Source organism: Sarcophilus harrisii, chromosome 1 (genome assembly GCF_902635505.1).
Source record: "Sarcophilus harrisii chromosome 1, mSarHar1.11, whole genome shotgun sequence".
Taxonomy (NCBI): domain Eukaryota; kingdom Metazoa; phylum Chordata; class Mammalia; order Dasyuromorphia; family Dasyuridae; genus Sarcophilus; species Sarcophilus harrisii.
Genome location: NC_045426.1, coordinates 85,202,290 through 85,225,578, shown reverse-complemented (window position 1 = coordinate 85,225,578; position 23,289 = coordinate 85,202,290). Strand labels below are relative to the sequence as shown.

At 35.6% G+C, this 23,289-nt stretch overlaps 1 protein-coding gene across 2 annotated transcripts in view; it reads right to left on the bottom strand.

The window, feature by feature from the left end:
* USP4 (ubiquitin specific peptidase 4) overlaps positions 1-23,289 on the bottom strand; it is a 67,955-nt gene that overhangs the window by 31,732 nt on the left and 12,934 nt on the right. Inside the window, exons 3-12 of one of the 2 annotated variants that reach the window (XM_031959259.1) lie at positions 21,072-21,202; positions 19,394-19,520; positions 18,292-18,437; positions 17,714-17,775; positions 11,326-11,460; positions 10,097-10,211; positions 8,806-8,979; positions 4,755-4,913; positions 2,784-3,008; positions 1,135-1,218 (exon numbers count right to left, since the gene is read on the bottom strand). In XM_031959259.1, the coding sequence (XP_031815119.1) occupies positions 1,135-1,218; positions 2,784-3,008; positions 4,755-4,913; positions 8,806-8,979; positions 10,097-10,211; positions 11,326-11,460; positions 17,714-17,775; positions 18,292-18,437; positions 19,394-19,520; positions 21,072-21,202 (1,358 nt within the window). The remainder of the gene's footprint in view (positions 1-1,134; positions 1,219-2,783; positions 3,009-4,754; positions 4,914-8,805; positions 8,980-10,096; positions 10,212-11,325; positions 11,461-17,713; positions 17,776-18,291; positions 18,438-19,393; positions 19,521-21,071; positions 21,203-23,289) is intronic. The other variant, XM_031959266.1, reaches the window with a different exon arrangement.

Sequence of the window (23,289 nt, the reverse complement as noted above, 5' to 3'; positions counted from 1 at the left end):
TCATTTGAGAGGCTTCATTAGCCAAAACAAACATAAAATAACAATAGTCCCTCCTCTTTGTAAGAACATTATAAAGCGCTTACACAGTCATTATCTCATTGGATTCTCACACTAACAAGAGGTGAAGTAGGCTGGGCAGGAATAAATAGCTTCATTTTATAAAATGAGGAAATAAATCCCAAGAGATAAACTAAATTGTCCAAAGCCACCCTTGGTCTAATTCCTAATTCATGCTTTTTCAATTATAACATACTGCCCCAAAGAAGAAAATGTTTGTAAGTTTGACTACTTATAGGGCACCAGGTTATTGGAACTGAGGCCAGTTCATTTTACTCTTCCTTAAAAAAAAACCCCAGCTGTATCTGGAGGTTCTTTCACTACCATTCCTCAACAATTCCAGTTATCCTAAGCTGAAGATGGTAATTTCAGCCAAAGAAAATTGGTTATTTATAGGGAGTTTTGTTTATGAAATTGAAGTAAAAACAATATCAACATCACATTGCTTGTCTTCTCAAGAGGTAGGGAAAGGGCAGAAAGAGTGAGAGAATTTATAGCCAAATTTTTAAAAAATGTTACCAACTTTTTTTTTAATGTAACTGAGAAACATTTAACAAAGTAATGAGAATATGTTTTTTAAAATACACAAAAAGGGGCAGCTAGGTGATGCAGTGGATAGAGCACTAGCCCTGAAGTCTGGAGGACTTCAGTTCAAATTTGAACTCAGACACTTCACACTTCCTAGCTGTATTACCCTAGGCAAATCACTTAACCCCAATTGCCTCAGCAAAAACAAACAAATTAATTAATTAAAGTACACAAAAGAAAAAAACCCTGAACTGACAGCCTATTTCCTCTCAAATAAATTCAGGATAGCCAGCTCACTGAATCAAGAGGAACAAATTCATGAACAGCAAACTTAAAATAAAAAGTAATGGAAATTTTCTAATGCTTCCTATAAAACACCTAGAGGCATTACCATTGCACCTCAAAATGACTCGAAGTGCTACTGATGGACAAGACCATCAAAATTCTGAAGGGAATTAATAAAGGGGCATTAATGATATGCCCAGTAAATGGCGATTCAGAAGCAGTTTAACTCTAACTACTATACTTAATTTTATTAAAATTTCTTACATTTTCAGCAGCAATACCAGAAAGCTTTGAGAGAGCTTCACACAAGTCAGACACAGCCCCCATCATTGGTACAGTCACACGATACTATGAGGACAAAAAGAACATAAAAAGATTCAGGAAAGAAACAGATGAAGGGTAATCAAAGTAGAGACAGGTGTGCAGGGATCTGGTGTCACTGTAGTTTCCTTGCACAGCTACCATCACATTATCCCTAAAACTATTCAACCCAGAATAAAGGCATGGGCCTGCAAAGGTTATCCCTGCCCTCTAGAGCCTCAGAAATTAAACAAGAGAACAAATCTAAACAAAGTCAATACCTCATCTTTATAATAAGGGCAGCGGGCAGTGTGAAATTGAATTAACTTCTTTTCTACCTAAAAGTTAAATTAGTTTGTCTTTAATATTTATTTGTAGAGTAGCATGATAAAAGGACAAGGAATTCTTAAGATTCACTGATTTATAGATTAAGAGTTCTAAGGACCTTAAAGACCTTTAAGTCCAACCTATTCATTTTGTAGAGTAACAAACAGAAGCCCAAAGAGATGGCTTGAACAAGGTTACTTTGAAAGTGAATGGCACTACTAATTGAACCAGGACCCCTGGTTCTTAATCCAACAGGCTTTACAAATTCATCATTACTTTTAGGCATTTCTGGTCATGAACCTTACAAAGTACTTTGTACTTAACTTGGTACTCACAGGATCAACTACAGAGCTAAAAAGGACGCTGGGGGCCAACAAGTCCAAAATTCTCATTTTACAAGCTTGTGTAAGTAAAAGAACTGAAATTTGTACTGAGGTTCTTGTGACTTTAACTCAAACATACCTTCCAGTAAACTACATAAAAAGTCTTATGATGTTATTATATCCTAGCCTAACTGGTAGTTATAAATTAACTACATCTTTATGTATGCATCCCATTCTTAATCCAGGATAATGAACTCCATGAGTCAAGGGAGCTTATCTTAACTATTTCCCCTGAGAACCTAGCATGAATCTAAAACTTTGAGGTTGATAGAATATTATCTCGATTTTACAGAAAGAGGCACTGACATGAAGTGATTGCCTTGTTTAAGGACATACTGAATCAGTTATTTAAATTGTGTAATTCACTATATGAATTTTAGGCATTGCTACTGCAACCACTACTACTGAGATAAAAAGTATTCTTCCTTTACTTCTCCAAAGTTTTAATTCACATTCCTCTCAACAAGACATCCAGATAACTTTAGCTATTAGCACAGTATTTAGGCAAAAACAGTAATGTGAGGTCATAGAGGAGTCTAAATCCTCAAATCAAATATGTGTTACACTAGGTATATGTAAGTCCCATCATTTTCTTTCTCAACCCAAGGACCCAGTGAACATCTCTGGACCTCAGGTCTGATATTGTCCATATAATAAATGGAATTCTAAATTTTCAAAAATCAAAGTTTCCAAGTAACTTCAATGTAATATATATTAACTTCAAATGCTCAGTGTAAAAGTCCAGTCTTAAGCAAGACTTATGTTTGAAGGCTACCTATACTCTTTCTTTTAAACACCTATCCAGCACTTGGAATTCTAAAAGCACCTGGAGACTAATGCTACTTCAAAGCTAAAAACTAATATCTGGATGAAATCTGAATAAAGACTGAGCAGGATACATACCTGGGTAGGCCTACACTGCGGATCTGCAGAAACCAAGAATACCTCCATAGTGCGATCTTTCTTCAGAGGTAAGGGGAGAGTTAAATAACAGAATGGGTCAAAAGTCACAGAAATTTTAGAACATTCTGGGCAGACCAATGTAGATTTGAAAAGGCCATGGAAAGTATCCACTATCACAGAATCATTCCTTAACCTGTGATTCTCCCATGCTTCCTTTGCCACCACCTAAAAAAAGAGGAAAAGAGACTAGATAAGCAAGATTTCTACTTTACACATTCTGTTTATGGGATTTCCAAGCAGCAATCCAAAGGAGTTTATATGTCTGTCTATAGAAGCAAAATAACAATTTGTTCCTAAAATAAGAAACAGAAACTTTATTAGTAGGACTTAATAAGTCATGAGTAATTCCCACATTCCCTTCTTCTACCCCAAAGACCCAGTGACCATCTCTAGGCCTCAGTTCCATTCCTTTTAAAATGAACTATGAAGCAGAGTGGTCTGGGCATCAGGAAACCCCAAGTTTGAATACTACCTCAAATATTATCTAGCTGTGTGGTCCTGAACAAGTCAGTCTACTTTCCTCAGCTCATTTCCTGGTTAGTAAAAGGAGGAAGACAAGGAAAAAAGAAGAGGAAGAGGGCAATCCTTTCTAAGAGAGCAGTCAGGAGGCTCAAATGAAATAGCCTGTGTGGAGCACCTTATAACCCTGAAGTAATTTGCAAATGCCAATTATTATTGCCATCATTATTTATTGAGGAGAGAAAATGCAGAAAGCTTCTAACATCTCTGCCAGCTCCAATCCTTACAACTCTCTACATCACGTAACACATGATTGGGGCAGACTATTGATTCAAAGATTCACTTGTATATCCTCTCAGCAAGAGATGACAGCCACTTTGATATTTTTAGGAAGTAACAACTTCTACTACTTTGATGAAGTCCTAAATCTGAACTGTGAGATTGTTCCAGATTGTATTAGACAAAAACATAACCCTACTGCATTTTTTCTATCCAATCTTTTTTCCTTTAAGGAGTTCCAAATGCTTTGTTGATTTGTTTTGATGCCCAGTAGTAAAAAAAAGTAGCTGTTATCACTTTCCTATTTTATAGTCTAAAAAAGCAAGATAATGCTTATAGCATTTAGTTAGCAAAGTAACTCAACAACGAAACTGGCAGATAAACTTGAACTTTAATAATAAAGAATAGTAACTTAGCCTGACATCTATAAGCTGTGGCCAACAAGACAGGATTTCATCCCTAGGAAACAATGATCCAAAAAGAAAGTCTGTCAAAAGACCATGTCACTTCCAAGAGGTCCTTTCTTTCTTTCTTTTTTGTTTTGTTTTGTTTATTTTGGGTTTTTTGCTGAGGCAATTGAGGTTAAGTGACTTGCCCAAAGGCACACAGCTAGGAAGTATTAAGTGTCTGAGCCAGATTTGAACTCAAGTACTCTTGACTTCAGGGCTGGGCTCTATGGCTACCCTTGGTCCTATCTTTCTTAAGAGTTTATATACACTTCAACAGCAATACTATATGAGGATATATTCTGATGGAAGTGGATATCTTCGACAATGAGATCTAATTCAGTTCCAATTGATCAATGTTGGACAGAACCAGCTACATCCAGAGAAAGAACACTGGGAAATGAATGTGGACTACTTGCATTTTTGTTTTTCTTCCCAGGTTATTTTTACCTTTCTGAATCTGATTTTTCTTGTGCAACAAGAGAATTGTACAGATGTGTACACACACACACACACACACACACACATATATATGATATACTTTAACAGATATAACATGTATGAGACTGTCTGCCATCTAGGGGAGGAGGGTTGGAGGGACGGTTTCCCTTGGAACAGAAGTGATTGCAAGGGACGATGTTGAAAAATTACCCATGCATATGTTTTGTCAATAAAAAGCTATAATTTTTAAAAAAAGTGTTTATTGATCTGACATCAAATATCATACCAAGTCAGGTCGGCCATTGGCATCCTTTAACTCCAAGTATGGTTTCTTCTTCACACGATTCAGATCCTCATGTAATCCATCCAGAAGAAAGGCCAACAACTCTTGAGAATCCTGTTGCTGGTAACCCGAAAACTGAGGGGCAAAACGACCAACCTGGGTCTGAACAGAAACAAAAATATAATTTTTAAAATAAGTAGACTAACATTTCCCAAAGGAATTTCAGTAGAGCACTCCATTATAGGACAGCTCTCCCCTTCCAAGCTGACATCAATCCATTAATTAATATTTTGGGGGCATAATGTCAACTGCTAACCACAGCTGTGATTTCACTGGGGAAAATGATCCTTCTACCATATCTTCTATGCTTTGGTAGAAAATACTTAACATGATGCTGTGGTCAAAAAAAGGCATTATCTAATGGTCCATTTTTTGATAATAAGACTCTTCTGAAGATAAATACACAATCCAATTCTAGGCTCATCTGAAAAGGCTCTCAAGCTTGGTAGGACCCAATCAGAGTTTATGTTACCTTCTTCAGACCAAGCCATCACCACTGCATTGTGAGGTACTGAAAGCATATTTTGATGAAGGAAATTAAAACATCAAAAGAAACAGTGTAGAAATTACTTTTAGTCACAAGCCCCAAAATAAGCTTCTGGCAGAGCCCAAATCTCCATTTTGTGCATACAAAACAAAGGTTAAAATAGACAGATTTCCTGGTGATAGGAGACCCCCTTCAAAAGGAACCATGCCAAAATATTTCCTCAAATACAAAACTAGTAATAAAATGTTGGGGGACATGATCAAATTAGATTACAAAGGAAGATATTTGATATAATGATGCGGTATTTCCTTTCAATCTCTCATATTTACATTTATCTAAATCGTTTTGAGGCTATTTCACTTTACCTTAAACCTCTTTGCAATAATACATATTTTATTTTTTTAAATAATAGATCTTGTTTATCAAAATACATGCAATATATTGGATTTAACATATATATATATATATATATATATATATATATATATATATATATAAAAGAACATGTTTAACATATACTAGATTACCTGCCATCTAGGGGAAGGACTGGGGGATAAATTTTGGAACACAAGGTTATGCAGGGTCAATGTTGAAAAAATTATGCATATGTTTTGAAAATAAAACGTTTTAATAAAAATTAAAAAAACAACAACTCTGAAGTATCACCTCATACTTCTCAGATAGGCTAAAATGACAAGAAAAGATAATAATAAATGTTGGAGAGGATGTGGGAAAACTGGGACACTAACGCATTCTGGATAGCCAAAGGGCTATCAAATTGTGCATATTCTTTGACCCAGAGCAAGGCCATTACTGGGTCTTTATCCCAAGGAAATCAGAAAGGAGGGAAAAGGAACCACCTGTGCAAAAATGTTTTTAGTGACTCTTTTTGTGATGGCAAAGAATTGGAAAATGACTAGATGCCCATCACTTAAGTGACTGAAAAGGTTATGGTATTTGAAGATAATAGAATATTATTGTTCTATAAAAAATGATGAACAAGTTGATTTTAGAAAGGCCTGGAAAGATTTACATGAATTAATGCTGAATGAAACAAACAGATCCAGGAATACATTGTACACAATAACAGCAAGAATGTGCAATGATCAGTGATCAACTATGAAAGACTTGTTTCTTCTCAGTGGTTCAATGATCCAAAGCAATCCCAACAGACTTCTAACAGAAAATTTCATCTGTATCCAGAAAAAGAACTATGGAGATTGAATGTAAATCAACACATACTATGTTCATTTCTTTTTTCTGTGTTTTTTTTTTTTTTGACCATGGTTTTCCCCTCTAGCTCTGATTTTTCTCTCCCAACATGATTCATAAAGCAATGTATTATTAAAAATAAATTTTTAAAGAAATAAATTAGATTTCGAGCAATAGTTTACACTAAAACCCAAGATAAGCTCCAAATTAATGCATAACCTCAAAATAAAAAAGCACATCATAAGCAAATTAAAAGAACAATGAAATGACCTTTAAAATCCATGGATAGGGAAAGAGTTCATGATCAAGTATGGGATCGAGAGTACAGAAAATAAAATGGGCAACTCTGATTACATAAAATTTAAAAGTTTGCACAAACCCAATGCATTTAAAATTAGAAGGGAAACAGTTAAAAAAAAAGTTACAGCAACTTTCTCTGATCAAAGTATCATTCCCAAAATATTAAAGGAATTCATTATAAATAAGAGCCTTAAAAAATTTATGTGATGATCAACTCCAACAGACTTGGCTCTTTTCAACAATGAGGTAATAAGGGCCAATTACAATGGTCTTGTGATGGAAAGGGCATCTGCACACACAGAGAGACTGTGGAGATTGAGTATGGATAACAACATAGTATTTTCACTCCTTTTGTTATTTGGCTTGCCGCCTTCTTTTCTTTATCAGTTTTTTCCTTTTTGATGCGATTTTTCTTGTGTATCATGATAAATGGAAATAGGTATAGAAGAATTGCACATATTTAACATACAATGGATTACTTAGAACCTAGGGGAAGCAAATGGGGGGGAAGGAGAGAAAAACTTGGAACACAGGGTTTTGCAAGAATGAATGGATATTTATTTAACATGTATTGGTTTAGCTGCCATCTCGGGGAGTAGTGAGGGGAAGAAGGGAAAAACTGGAACAAAAGGTTTTGCAATTGTCAATGCTCAAAAATTACCTATGCATGTATCTTGTAAATAAAAAACTATAATAAGAAATTTTTTTAAAAAAGAATGAATGTTGAAAACTATCTTTGCATGTATTTTGAAAATTAAAAGCTATTATTAAAAAATAACCAAAAAGCCATTCCCCAATTGACAAATGGTCAAAAGGATGTGAAAAGGGAGTTTTCAAAGGAAAAAGCCCTAATTATCTGTAGCCATAAAAATGGCTAGTGTCTATACAACACTTTAAGTGGCAAAGCACTTTACAAATATTTCAGAGATGAGGAAATTGAAGTTCAGAGAAGTTGATATCTCACCCAGAGTTACAAACATAGGAATTTAAGGCTGGATTTTAAATGTCAATGCTGTCCTGTCTCCACATGAAACCATGATTACATCTCAACCCAGAGGGGCAAATGTGATGAAAAAGGAAAATCATAAATGTTTGAGGGACTATGGGAAAACAAGCACACTGATGCTCTGCTAGTGAAATTGTCAATCAGCAAAGCATTCTGAAAAGCAATTAAAAACTATAGCTCAAAAATAAATAAATTCTGCATACTGTTTGAGCCAATGAGACTCATAATTAAGCATATGCCCAAGAAGATCCTTGAAAGAGAAAAATGTTCCATCTGTATAAAAATATTTATAGAAGTTCTTTTTCTTATGGCAAAGAATTAGAAACTAAGAGGGTGACCATCAAATGGAGAACAACTAATATATGATAAAATGAATTACTATTGTGGTAAAAGAAATGATGAAAGAATTATTTCAGAGAAAATTGGGAAGACTTATATGAATTGATACAGAGTCAAGCAAGCAGAACCAGGAGAATCTATCCTACAACTACAGCACTTGAAAACAAACAATTTTTAAATCTTTTAAGAACTCTGATCAATGCCATGGTTAACTCCAAGTCCAAAGGATCAATGATGAAGAATGGTACCCAGAAGGGGGAAAAGAAGATGTAAGATACAAATATGTAGAATGAGCCAAACATTTCTGGGCAAAGTCAATAGGGGAATTTGTCTTGCTTGACTATATTTGTTACAAAGATTCTGGTTTTTCTTCCCCCATAGAAGTGAGAAAAAGTAAATGTTTAATCATTAAAAAAAAAAAAAAAGTTTTGGGGAAGCTAGGTGGCACAATGGACAGAATACCAGCCCTGAAGACAGGAGGAGCTGAGTTCAAATTTGGCCTCAGATACTTAACACTTCTTAGCTATGTGACCCTGCACAAGTCACTTAACCCCAAATGCCTCAGCCAAAAAAAAAAAAAAAAAAAAGTTTTAACTTAAAAAAGAAAGGAATGAAAATTAAGCAACTCTCATAAAGGAATGTCTACCTACTTTGAACATCCGTGGGGCCACTTGGGTGTTCCTCCCAGACCACATCTGTTTGATGAGTTCAGCATAGGCCTCAGCAATTTCCCCTTTCATTCCCAGAGGATTGTCTCGGTTGATTTCAGCTTCGTATTCATTTTTTAGAAAGTATTCGGTCAATGGTGCAGTGTTACTTAAGCACTGAAAAGAGAATTCTGTCAGGGCACACATATCCTTATTAAAATAAGTAAGGATGTAAAGAATAGCCAAATCAATAACATGTACAAAGTAATCAAATCCTAAAGTAGTCAATTTTCATCTTTTCAAAGTAAAACTCTTAGAAGTTTCAAAAAGGTAATAAGAATGAGCATACACAGACTGCTAATACAGCTGAAAGAGTCTTATACTAACATAGTATTCAACATGCACTATTTTATTTTGTACTATGCACATTTATTCTGTACCATGATTAGCAATAGTGCCAAGACCCAGGTGTCTTGCCTCAGTTCAGCATTCATTGCATCAAGCCATACACCCAGTGTATACAAAAAAACTCCCACTACCATTAATGTATCTAATTCTTCCTACAACACGTCATACTTTTGGAAATTCAAGATAAAATGAGATACTTAAGCTCACTTTGAGTCAACAGCCTTTAACTTTCTCTGAGTTTATGAAACGCCAAAGGGAGCAATTCTGAGCCAGGCTTTCTGAAATAATTGGCATGCTGTATATTATTGCCTATGTGTAAAGTTTACAGGCAGAGCAAAGGTGTAAATTGTTAAAAGCTACCAGATAATTCTGCAGGCCATGAGGCAAGTGCACCAATATTCTCAGGGAGTCTCTAACCCTTAGAAAGAAGCCTTAAAATTGAACTTTGTATACATAATTTTATCTCTGTCTTTTTTCCCCCATATAGTTTGAAGAAGGCAGGGACCTAGGCTTGTCTATCTCTTTTTTAATATTTCCCAAGCTGCATACATTGGTTCTTAAGTGTTTACACCATGAGTTAGTAAACCTAAGAAAAGAATTCTGGTACCCTAAAGAATAATTGTATCTTCCAATATTAAAATATTTTAGCATCTACATTTAGCACCTAACAAATTAGAGAAAGAGTGGTGGAGGAATGATTCAGGGCTCTTTAAAACTTGAGCTTGGGAACCTGTAGAACACAGAAAACCAGAAGTTGACTATGGAAAGTGTAACAGGTTTATGCACCACAGCTGTCACAACTTCCAATAATTTGAAAATTCCTGGGAAAATTCTTGTTGTCTTGGACAACTAGTTAATTATTTAGACGGAGGTTTTGCACCTCTACCTGCAAAGCAGAATTCATGAAGCAGGTGTTCCCCAGGTTTCCAAGTCCACAAAGCCCAGGTTGAGTGTGAGATTGAGACTCTCGGCAACTATAAGAATTGGAGAAGCCAGAACCTCTGGAAGAAAACAGAAACACTCATCAGAAATAGAAGAATATATTGAACAACAAACGTGTACAGATGACCCATTACAGGGTTCTACTCTTCATTCCACTCCACCTCCTATTAAATTTATCTAGCTAGGTACATCAAACCTCAATTCAACAGCATTTCACAATCAAGGAAGGGACCACATTAGTGCTTTATTCTAAATCTTGCTCATCTGTGAATAATGGAGAGACTGAATAGGGGCTGGACCTGTCATTTCATCACATATAGGGAACACCCCAGTGACAAATTATTTCTTACAGGATAGCACCCTCTCTCTGCCACTTGTCATCTTAGAGGTGACCTAAAGAAGTGAAGAGTTATGGTGACTTGTACAGGATCACAAAGCCAGTAAGTGTGAGAGATGGGATTAAAAGCTAGGTCTTCATTTGAAATCAGTTCTCTCTTTGTAATGCTGCCATACTGCCTCTCCCTTAATAGAGAGGAAGTCTAAATTCTTCTCATCTTGCAGAGTGAAGTAATTACTAGTTTTGAAAAAAGCTGGGTTCTGTCTAGATACTAGACACAAACAAGATTAGCTTGTACCCAACTCCTGGCTGCCTCCTTCCATTTTTCTGAACTGGCAGCCATACTTCCCTGATATTACATGGTTGTTATGATTTTTTTTTTAAAAAGGGAGGGAAGGAGTTTCCTGAAGCAAGGGAGGCGGGGGTGGAGAGGGATGGAAACAGATGAATATACAAGAATTTGCCACTCTCTGTGATCTTTAGCTAGGTTATAATTACTAAAAATAAAATTATAAAATTGTGATAGTACCACAGCAATAGTCACATATAGAGCAGAAAAAAAAATAGTTGGGTTAATGTTGTAAAAACACAACTAGAAGGCACAAGCTGGGGTGATGGAGAGGGAAGAGGGAGAAACTACATAAAGTGGCTACAGAACTGACTAAACAGGGAAAAGGCCCTGCTGCCCCCCCCCCAAAAAAATAAACAACTGGGGGAATGAGCAAATCCTAAGCCCATCACAACGAGGGCAGACACAGGTGGCAGACATTCAAAGCTTGAAGTGAGAGGAAAAGATGCCAAGGAAAGAGAAGCAGTGAGAAAAGTCCCGCTCTTACCCCCTGCTGAGACCGGAGCTGTGCACGCCAGAAGAGTTAGCACTATCACCATTTGTAATGGGAGAAGCAGACATGGAGGAATAGGAGCTTGCTGATGATTTTGGAGAGGTAGTAAAAGCTCTGCTAGTGCTTGATCTGGGAGAGAGGAGAGAAGCAGGAATAATGCTACTGATTTTTATAGTGCCTCAGAGCACTTTTCAAGGACAGGAAACATGCTCAATTACTCCATATGAAAAGTTCATTTTCAGGTAACTTCAAGGCAGGTCCCAGGTACACAAGGGTAAGAAACTCAAAAATTTCCTTCCTCTCTGGCCTTACATATATCTGGGTTTCCCTAAGTGGTCATGCACAACATGTTCAGGATGAAAAATCATTTATGCTTTTTTAACAGAATGCCTTGTAAAAGAATGAAAGAACAACAACAGTAAAATTTTATGGCGAAGTAGTTTCCTTAAAAGTTTGAAAAAGTAATTAGACAGTGAAAAATCCTCTTTAGCAGAATAGAAGTTTCTCAATGGCAGAAAATGCTTTGTTTTTTTCTTTGCATTCCCAACACCTAGTACCTCCTGACAAGGGAAATGGTAGATAATTAAGAAATAACTGTTAAATTGAAAACATCTCTACAGTTTTAGCATATCTCCAAGAAAAACGAGGAAACAAAAATAAACATATGACTGTGAGAATGATAGAAACTGTTTCAACTTTATGTATGCAATTCTAAAACTTTAATATTTTTCATTAATGTATAATTTGGATTTATACTTACTTCCAGGTTGGTTAAATCCAACAACCACCATGATATTCTCTATGTTAATTAAAAGTTAAATAAAACAACTAACAATCAGCTAGTGACTTCTTAAGTCTTCTTTAAAAAATAGATAATTGCGGGGCAGCTAGGTGGTGAAGTGGATAGAGCATCAGCCCTGAAGTCAGGAGGACCTGAGTTCAAATCTGGCCTTAGACACTTAACACTTTCTAGCTGTGTGACCCGGGGCAAGTCACTTAACCCCAACTGCCCTAGCAAAAATAAATAAAATAAAAAGGAAGAAAGAAATAGACAATTGAGATATTAGCTCAAAATATTAAGTTTTCATAGGTTAGACAAAGGAAGTGATTAGATAGCAAAGATAGACAACATAAAGGACCCAATATAATGGTATGTGATTTGAACTAGTGTTTCTTTAGAAAAAAAATTGAAGCTTTGAGGAACAAAGGAGGTAGCCAGTGTCTACACTAATACACTAATAAAATGAGCATACCTTAAAGAACATAATAGGCTATGTAAAGAATGAAAAGCCTACGTGCTATTGCTGCACCAATAACTTTCTAAGAGGCAAGGAACCCATTTAGCCTAATGATGTACCTACCAGGAGATAAATCTCCATTAGTAAAAAAAAGTACATTTCATTCTTATTTACATATATATGCTCAGTGTTTTATACTGTAAATTAGCTTAAATACTTAGTGGAACATATGGGACAACACATCAAATGGAGATCTGATACCCTAAGGCACTAAGCTTAGGATATTTACCAGCAAATAACTTAAAATGCACCACTAAATTCAACCCACGACCACCACTGCTTCTACTACCAAATTCCAATAATATGACAGAATCAGTTATACAAAGAACAAAGCCAGAGGAAGAAAGACAGTGAAATGCAAACTCTAAATTGCCTTTCACTCTACTATCAATCCCATGCAGTACTTGTGTAGCTAAGGAATAAACTGCTAAGTGAAGTTAAAAATGAATATAATTAGATGTACAATAAATCATATAACCAATGAAGTAATCGGACATACATACATATATCCAGATAGCCAGTATCCAAAGATATCCATAAGATGGCCAGTCTCTTTACCAAAGAGAGAGCTATGGCACAGCAAGAAAGCACTGAGTTAGGAAAAAAAAAAAAAAAAAAAAAAAAAACCCCACCTATCTTTTTGCCCTATTCCTGTCACTTTACTTTCAGTGTAACTCTGGGTAACTGATTAACATCTCCCCTCTTGAGGACTCAAAGGACTTCAAACAGGTGCCTTAATTCTGGAACAAAACCTTTAAGAATGAAAATAATTGCAAAGAGGGGAGATGTTGAACCAAGGAGGTCAGAAGTTCGTCTCTAGATTCTCCAAGTCTTACTTAAGATCTACTGAAGAAAACATCTACAAAATATTGTATGAAGGGTGTTATTTAACTGTAATTATGCTTGATCTTGACAATACTCTGAAATATATGTAAGCAGCGCCTGATTAAGCCTCACTGTACTTTAGAATTTAGAATTTTATAAATTTACATAAAGAAGACAAGCTATTATTTAATAAAGGTACAATTCTCCACAAGTGCTTGAGTAGGTCAAGGTACAAGATCCAAAATTCCTCTGAAAAACCCAAAGCACATTTCTTCATGTGCCACACTGGATGTACCATTTAAGAGATTGGAACTAAAATCTACACTCATTTTTTTTCTGCCCTAAATATGTCAAGATACATATTTAAATCTGAGTAAACTCTTTAAATAGATGCATGTCAGATTCAAATCAATCTCCTGTTCAAGATATTCTAAATTCTAAAAACAATCCTATTCTAAAACATCTCCTTAAATATTCAAAGCACTTTATATATATTTTTAAGTTGAAGAAAAATACTGTAAAGGGACTCCCAATTTTTTTCTAATAATATGTAAAGAAAAATAACAACCACCCTTCCAATTTCCATAATGATTAGTTGGGGAAGAGCTTCCTTCCTTGAAAGGAAAGCTATACTACGCCCAGAGAAAGAACTCTGGGTGATGACTAAAAACCATTACATTGAATTCCCAATCCCTATATTTATGCCCACCTGCATTTTTGATTTCCTTCACAAGCTAATTGTACAATATTTCAGAGTCTGATTCTTTTTGTACAGCAAAATAACGGTTTGGTCATGTATACTTATTGTGTATCTAATTTATATTTTAATATATTTAACATCTACTGGTCATCCTGCCATCTGGGGGAGGGGGTGGGGGGGTTAAGAGGTGAAAAATTGGAACAAGAGGTTTGGCAATTGTTAATGCTGTAAAGTTACCCATACATATAACCTGTAAATAAAAGGCTATTAAATATATTTAAAAAAAAAAAGAAAGAAAGAAAGAAATAAAGAAAGAAAGAAAGGAAAGCTATACTGGTTCTACCTAGCGATCACAACATTGAGCACAACCTTTTTTTTTTTTTTTTTTTTTTTTGAGCACAACCTTTTTAAGAAAGAAACTCATATGCTAGACCAAAACTAGACAAGAGGAGAATGATAATGAAAAGATTTCTGACAACTATTGAAAGATTCAAAAAGAAATGGATCTCTCCCATATGTAACCCTCTTCCAAACTTCCCTATTTCTGTCAAAGGCATCACCATTCTTCCAATCACTCAGATTTACTACCTCTGCATTATCTTCCATTCTTCCCTCTCCATTCCACATATCCAATCAGTTGCTTAATTTTGCTATTTCCCTCAAGATTTTATAGGACAACTGTCATACCAAACCCTTTCCTTTAATCATACAAACCCCCAGTCCTTCATCACTTAGATTACTGCCTGAAGACCTCTCATAAATGATTTCCCTAGCTACAGTTTCCTTCAACTCTGATCCACCTTATACAATGCTACCAAAGTGATTTTTCTTTCTTTCTTTTTTTTTTTTAAATCAGGTAGGAATTGTGCTACATACCTTTTTGAGTTCCCTTCCAACTCTTTTTTTTTTTTATTTACAAAACATATGTATGGGTAATTTTTTAGCATTGACTCTTGCAAAATTTTGTTCGAATTTTTTCCCTCCTTTCCACTACTCTCTCCCCTAGATGGCAGGTAGTCTAATACATGTTAAATATGCTAAAATATATGTTAAATCCTATATATATATATATATATATATATATATATATATATATATATATATATATATATATACACACATATAGTTATCTTGCTTCACAAGAAAAATCAGGTAAAGAAGGAAAAAAAAAAAACCTGAGAAAGAAAACAAAATGTAAGCAAACATCAACAGAAAAAGTGAAGATGCTATGTTGTGGTCCACACTCAGTTCCCACAGTCCTCTGAGTGTTGATTGCTCAATCCTTCATCACTGAAGGATTGGAATTAGTTTGAATCATCTCATTGTTGAAGAGAGCCACATGATTTTTCTTAAGCATAGACCTGACCATATCACTCCCCTCAAGAAAGTGCTTAGGCTCCCATTACCCCCAGGATCTATTCAAGGTTCTTGTTCATACTGATGTTTCATCCTATCTTTGTGCTCTCGCAGACTTGTTCTCTTTGATTCAGCCAATCTGTTTCTTGGAGACAGAATTCCACTCTCATTTCCGTATCTCTCCACTGGTTCCTCTCTACATCCCTCGTCTCCCCACCCCATGAAAGCGTTCTCTGTATGCACTCTCTCATGTAACCACTTCATAAGTCTCAGCTTAGGAGCTTGTACTAAGTATTTCCTTATCCTTTCAATGTTAATGCCTGCCCTTTCTACCTTATTCTTATTTAGCTTTATTTTCTCATATTTACGCTGTATATGCTTATCTAAGTACTGGCTTCCTTAGGTAAGTGCAAATTCATTGCACATAGGTACTATTCTATTCTTTCTACCCATTTGTCTAGTACCTCCTAATCCAAATGTTTGGGTCCAGATAGATAGCTCAGTTAATGTAATAGCAATTGTTTCAATTTTGGTCAGAAACCCTAAGGGCTTCCTTTCCCAAACTGATTTTTTTTTTTCTGACTAGGTGAAAGAAGCCATTCTTTGCGCCTCATTTCTTACCTAGCTTTAATCACTGAATGGGTATTCCCTAAAAAAAAACTGAGATCTGGGAAAGATCCTGGCTTAAAAAGGCCAAAGTCTCCCAATGCATCCAGAGTCATCTCCACTCATCCTGATCTATATATCTTGCCACTGGATCCAAATGGGAAGAGAGTGAAGGTGACAACTTTGCAAGCCCTCCTTCACTTAAATCCAATTCACTTGTAAGTTATAGCTTCACCTTCCTGATGTCATGGTCTTTTTTGAGAACAATGGACAAATAATAACAGCACTTAATAAGAAGTTAATATATGTCTATTGACTGAGAGACGTTATAACTGGGGAAAATTAGGAAGACTTCAACACAAAAGATACAGTACGAAACAAAATCATCATTAAAATTCAGGGGAAATTATAAGATACTTGACCCAAAAAGTAGCTACCAATAGAGAGCATGCAAGTCACTTGTATATATTAGAATTAAATAATATCACATGAAGAAATGTTTCTACTTTCCCCACTCTGTCACTAAGAGATAGTACTGGCCAAACTAATAAAACCAGTCTTGTATTATGTTTACCAAGGCTGTTGCTCATTCCAGGGGTAGCATATTTATAAGGCTACATAAGCAGCATTAGTAAATTTCCAACTCAATTCCAATTCCAATTTGATAATCAAAATTGATAAAGCTACATGAGGTCTCAACATACACCAGGCTGTTTTCTTCCTAATTGCTATTGTTGCTCTCCTAATGAAGAACACTTTTCTGACGCTCCACTTCAATTGTAAATAATTTGAGACTGTTGGGCCTCAGACACTCAGACATGAAGTTTCTGAAGAGATGACAACAGCCTCAGCTAATAAATTCTATCTCAAAAGTTCCTTTAGGGATTTCCTTTAGGAAGTCCCATAGATTCCATAAAAATAAGAGCCTCACTGCTTTTCATTTCTTTTGACTATCATTATTTGAAGTTTTCTTTTTCTTTTATTAGTGCAATAAGCGGAGGGAAATCTCTAACACAATAAAAGTTTTTTCTCAAAAGCCTGAATGCTGGCACAAAGAAGGCACAACAGTTGCCCTACAATCATTCTCATTACATACATCTTTTTTCCCAGTTTAAAAAGAAAAATCAATTCTTCCCTTTCCAAGGATATATTCCACACTACATATAAATGCTAAAAAATTTTCTTGGCAAGCTCCAGGAACAACTATTCAGAAGTGACACTCTAATGGAAATGAGACAGTGTTAAACTTCTATTGCCTTTAATTCAGCCAAAATCTTGTTCCCACTGAGCTGGGCTCCTAGCCAGACTAATCACAAAGAAGAAGACTAATAACACATCATTAAAACAACAGGAATCTCACCCAATAATAGTGCAATACTTTCCCTGATACTGTACTCTTTTGAGCTAATCAAACTAAAACTGAATTAAAAAAAAAAAAAGAGGTTGCCTATTATTGCCTCATACCAAAGAACAAGTCCTAACCATGTTAATATAATTTCAGAATTTTAGAAAAGTTCCCTAGCATAAATGTTTTAGAAAGGAGTTTCTCATTCAGACATTTAAACACTGCATTAAAACAGGAAAAAACCTCACTTACTTGGACTGAAGCGTTTGTCTAGGCCATGTGCCATCTTCATTTTGGGGCTCAATGACTAGTACCTGAATGAAAGGGAATAATACACTCAGGTGATGGAAGCAATTATTGTCACACTATAGTTACATATTTTCTGTTCTATACAAAGAAATTCAAGGCTGCTAGGATCTAGCTAACTTCTGCAAAGAACACAAGTTCTTGACATTCCACAATATATTTACACATACCAGAAAGAGGAATCTGCCATCAATTAGCAAGTATTTTTAAGCACTATGTTCAAGGTACTGTGCTAAAAAGTGGGGATTTTTTTTTTAAAAGAATGAAAGCAGTTCCTGTCCTCAAGAAGCTTACATTGTAGCAGGAGTCACAACTGTAAATTAAATGTCTACAAGAGCCACAACATAAAATAGATAGACTGTAACTTTAAAATGGAAGTTTAAAGAAGCTGTGGGAAATAGACCTTCCTCCTGCAGATAGTGACATTTAAGCTGAGTCTTCAAAGAAGCTTGAGCTCCTAAAAGGTAGAAATTAAGAGAGAGCATTTCAGGCATGAAGGACAAGCTAAGTTCAGAACCACATACCTGCCCCTGGTATAAACCAGCATCTTGCACAGTGTTGTCTGGCTTGCTGAGCTGCTCATATGTATTACTCATATACTTGTTCCATAACCTTGTTTCCCTCTCATCAGGAATGTTAAATAGTTTCCGCATTTCCTTCTCAATGGTTGCTAATTAGAGACAAACACAGTTTAGTTGTTTTTTCTACAGTCAAGTCTAAAGTAATAGGCAAGAACTAAATCTGAGGAATTTCATTAACAAGGCTGAATCAAAGTCCCACAATAACACTAAAATAAAGATAAATCATTTCTAGCTAACATTTTCAGGCTCTCATACTATTCTGTAGCTGAAATTCCTCCTACCTAATCTCAGGACCACCAAAGAGTACTAAAAAAAAACAAAAAAAACAACATGATCCATGTGAGTCCTCTGATACAGCCTTCCTAGATCTTGGTAAAAAAGCAGCAGTTGTAGCTTATATATATATATATATATGTATATATATCTGACCACAAATGCCAACTGCTTCAGCTGGACTGACTTTACACCAAGATCTTTCAAACATGTTGGGAGCTGCAGTCTTACCCCTAGAGAATTGCTTTCAGGTAAAATTCAAACAAAAGAGACTACAGGGCATCACCAAAACACAAAGTATTGAAGACAACTCAATGTGAACTGATACATGCACTGTCAGGAGTGGTACATGTGTTGGCTAGTTTTATTGAACTTTTTTTTCTTTTTTAATCTTTGTTAAAAGGGAAGAGGGGAGCAAGGAAGGAGGAAGAAGGGCACAGCAAGGCATATTCAGAAATGAATATAACCAAAAATCTAAAAAGAGTAGCAGACAGCAAAATCATGGCTAGTGCTCAATGTACACGAAGGACAAGATAAGGGTGCTTTTCAGCTCCAATAGTGATGTTAATCCCCAACAGAAAACAGCAGCCATAGCTCTGCAGCCCTAGTCCATGCATGGAAAAACTACCAAAACATAATCAGGTATATAATACCCTTCTCAGTTTGAAAATAAAGATTTTAAAGGGAGAGAAATTTCATTCCCATGCTGCCAATGGCATTGGGTATGAACTAAAATCTATCATAAGCCAAGTCCAGCTTAGTAGATGCTCACCTATGGTATCTGCTTTGCTGAAATGGCAACTCAGCATATTGTTGGGGTCGCTGTTTTCACAGAGCTTCAGTTCCAACAAATAAACCTCTACTTTGCAGTGTTTGACAAATAGGCCATGTTCCACAACCTACAGACAAGAGGCATCAAGGTGAAAGAGAGAAGGGGATGTCATATCAAAGAAAAGCTATAGACACAGAAACTAAAGATCAAGTCAGTAAGTTAACAGTGAAACATGAGAATCTCCTTCTCTGAGTGGTTAGGCAACCATTTCTACAGATTAAAATAACAAATATTGCCCATAACACTGAAGAAAGTCTACTCCACAGATTAGGTTCTCCTGGAAATAGAAAAGAATGCACTGCTTTCATGCAGCCAGGACCAAAGAGGCAGCAGTCACATCAATGCAAAGAGAAGGTAGATATGACAGGTTCCCATTGGCTACACTGGAAAATCAGGTTAGCTTCTGGATAGGACTCTGTCAGCCAAAACTAGCTGCCCTGAATTTTGGCCCAACTACTTTAAAACAAGTAAACATGAGTACTCTACATATTATTAGCTAACATGGCAAAGAGATATCTACAACATAACAATGGTTCAAAAACAAATTCATTTGTTACAAAAGAAATGATTACAAAAACAAAGGATTATCAAATTGGGTCAGACACCAAATAAGGGATATACTCAGTGCTTTTTAAGTCTGAATAAATTTGTAAAATGTTCAAGATAATGCCTATTGTCAAATCTATTATAAAACTTACAGGATATATGAAATTAAGTAAAATTATTACCTACTGTTTTTCTTTCCCCTGTCTACCCAACTTCTCTATAGAACCTACTCAAAATCTCAGATTTCAAGCTGCCAAAAAAGCTGATGTTTTCTGAGCAACCCAATGTGATTGCTAGTCTCCTTTTCTATTTTGTTATGAAGGGGATAAACAAAGTATGCAAAGCCATGAGACTTGCACAATGTAAAAACATCATGTGGCACTGGAGTGATGGAAATTCTCCTATATGGGAACAAAGCAAAACTGAAAAATTCAGAAACCCTCAAAATGAATGGACCTTGTACTCGAGTCCACATATTTAGGAACTAGTTCTTCCTAAAGATCAGGATCACTGATATATATGCCCTCTGAAATACCAGAACACTTGTTGCTCCAGAGGCTTAAACTTTCTGAGGCTATAAAATTTTGGCTTCAGATTTGTTCATGGACATTGCCCAAAGTCTAGACAATGAAAACTACAAGTATCTTAATTTTTCAGGAAAATAAAAGCAAAGCATTGAAATATTTACTTCAAATGGACTTTTCTCAATTATACCTCTCCTATATCCAGAATACAAGTATGCTAATATTATATTCACCACAAACTAAACAGAAGTCATGTTCTGATGCCAGTCCCACTGACATTAACAACAGTACTTCTTTTTTTTTATTTTTCACTTTTACTAACTTCTTCCCACAAGAAATCTGAATTTGGGACCATTTCCAGATTATGTTTGGTGGGAAATGGTAAGTCAAAGGTCAAAAACACTTTCATTCATTCCAATTAGGTCTGTTTAACTCAACCCAAATCCAGGACAAGCAAGCAGCTTTTGTTCTCCAAGCAAACTCTGAAGAACAGAAATACACAACATACAAGGAGCCTATACAAACGCATAGCAATTCAAAACACTCACTTTTCTGACTATAGGTTGCTGCCCTTCCACACAGCCATACCAATTCACTAATTTATTCCAGGCTTCAGTAGGAACCAATACATAGTCTAGTTCGTCAATTAAATGTTCCTTTAAGGTTTGACTTTCAGGATCTGAAAAGAAAAAGAAGAAAAACATAAAAATCATGAGATGTGCAGCTCTTCTTAAAAGAAAGGAATATTTGTTTCAACTGATTTCTGGATACTCTGATGAACTGGTGACTTCATCCACTCAAGCAAACTGAAACCACCCTCCATGGTTTTTTTTTTATTCTAAGTGATTCTTATTCATTTCCTTCTTTAAAACAATTTTATATAAAATTATGAACAAGACAAATACCCATGTCTTTCCATAAAACCATCAGACAATCATCATCTAGTCCTCATAAAATAGAATTTTTAGATAGAAACAACTTTTATTTTAAATAATAAAAAGAATCAACAATACACAAGTAATTCAAACAATGTCAAACTCAAGATGAAAAGACATCACTGGCAAAAACTGATGAAGATCATTCTTCCCTAGTCCAGGGACCAGACTACAATGTCCATATTGTACAACCACCTTCTTCTAAGTCTGCAATATTCCAAAGTTTATAAACTCGAGATATAGCAAGTACTATAATAAAGTGACATTGCTGAAGATTACCTCTATTCTTGCCATGTATGTGACAAGTAATTTAACCTCTGTAAAATTCAAGTTTCCTCATTTGTAAAACTATAGAATAATAGATGTAAGGCTTAACAGGAGTGTGAGGCTCAAATAAGGGGTTTCCATAAAGCATTAACAAACTTTAAAATGGTATGCAAAATCCAATTACTAGTAGCAAATGCCTGCTCCATGCCAGATACGGCTAGATATGTTAGATCAAAGGATTACAAAGAAAATAGTACCTGCCATCAGACTGATGAGGCAACATGAACATAAATAGTACACGTGTATACATGTACAGGACATATAGCACTGTGAAGAAGATCATTTTGATGCCCCTACTCAATTTAATCAATATTTATTCACGTCATTTTGATTTAATGAGTATTAGTGATTTCAAGTTGTACACAGCTGTTTGAATAATGTTGTATCATAAATTATGTAGACAACAATTAGTTAATCTATTACATATTGGTGATTATGTTAGTTTTGTTGAATTTATCAGATGGATTCAGGCTGTATTAATTAAGCTTGCTATAAGAACATGTATTAGAGTTAAAAACTTAATGCATTAGCAATGCCCCCTTCCCCAACACCTAAGTATGTCACTTGAAATAAAGTTCATAATTCTCAGTAATAACACTTCCCTCAACCCCAAAGAAATCACTTCCATTCACTCCCTAATGACTACAGTTTCAAAGCCACAGCTTCCTTGGACTTTAAGATACTATTGGTCAAACACTTGGGTCTTGTGACTTGTGGAAAGCTTTGAGATGTTGCTGACAGTGTCTTACAGCCTTTGGAAAACTCCTGCTGAGATGACCTATAATTGACAGCCTATGGTCGATGAGCTGTAGCTAATGCCTGTTAACAAAGTGATTATGATTGGTGGACATTTCCCTTAGCCAATTTTAAGACTTCCATGATTAATCACAGGACTGTACTGCTTCATTCTACTTTTGATATCCCTCAATGCCTATAAAAGCAATTTTTCCTCAAGTAGAAGAGGAACCACAAGGAAAGTTTTGAACCCAAATGATTAGAGACCACTGATATTCCTAATGAATTGACTTATCACAATTGGAGCACTGTCTCCATGTCTCAATGATTTTTGTTACAAATTGGAATTTTGTGGCTCACAGCAAGTATATATGCATGGCATGTTCATAGATGAGTATGTACATATATTTGTACAGCATAACTTGCACAAAATATATATGAAGTTGGCATACGGTCATTTTAATAAGAAAAGCACTAATAACTTAGGGAATGATGAAAAACTTCCTGCAGAAGCTCCCTCAGAGTTGAGCTCTGAAAAAAAGAAATCTTTCTAAGAGACACAGGAAGGAAGAATGCATTCTAGGACCAGGAAGAACCTGCACAAAAGTTCCACAGGCAAATAAGTTATCCTCAACCTGAGACGTAAGAAAGGCACTTCAGACCATCAAAAACAAGTGTGAAAGCTATCATATGAACAGTTGGTATTTGTGAAGTTATATTTCACTGTACAGCAGAAGTCGTGTCCTGTACTAATTAGATCAAAGCAACA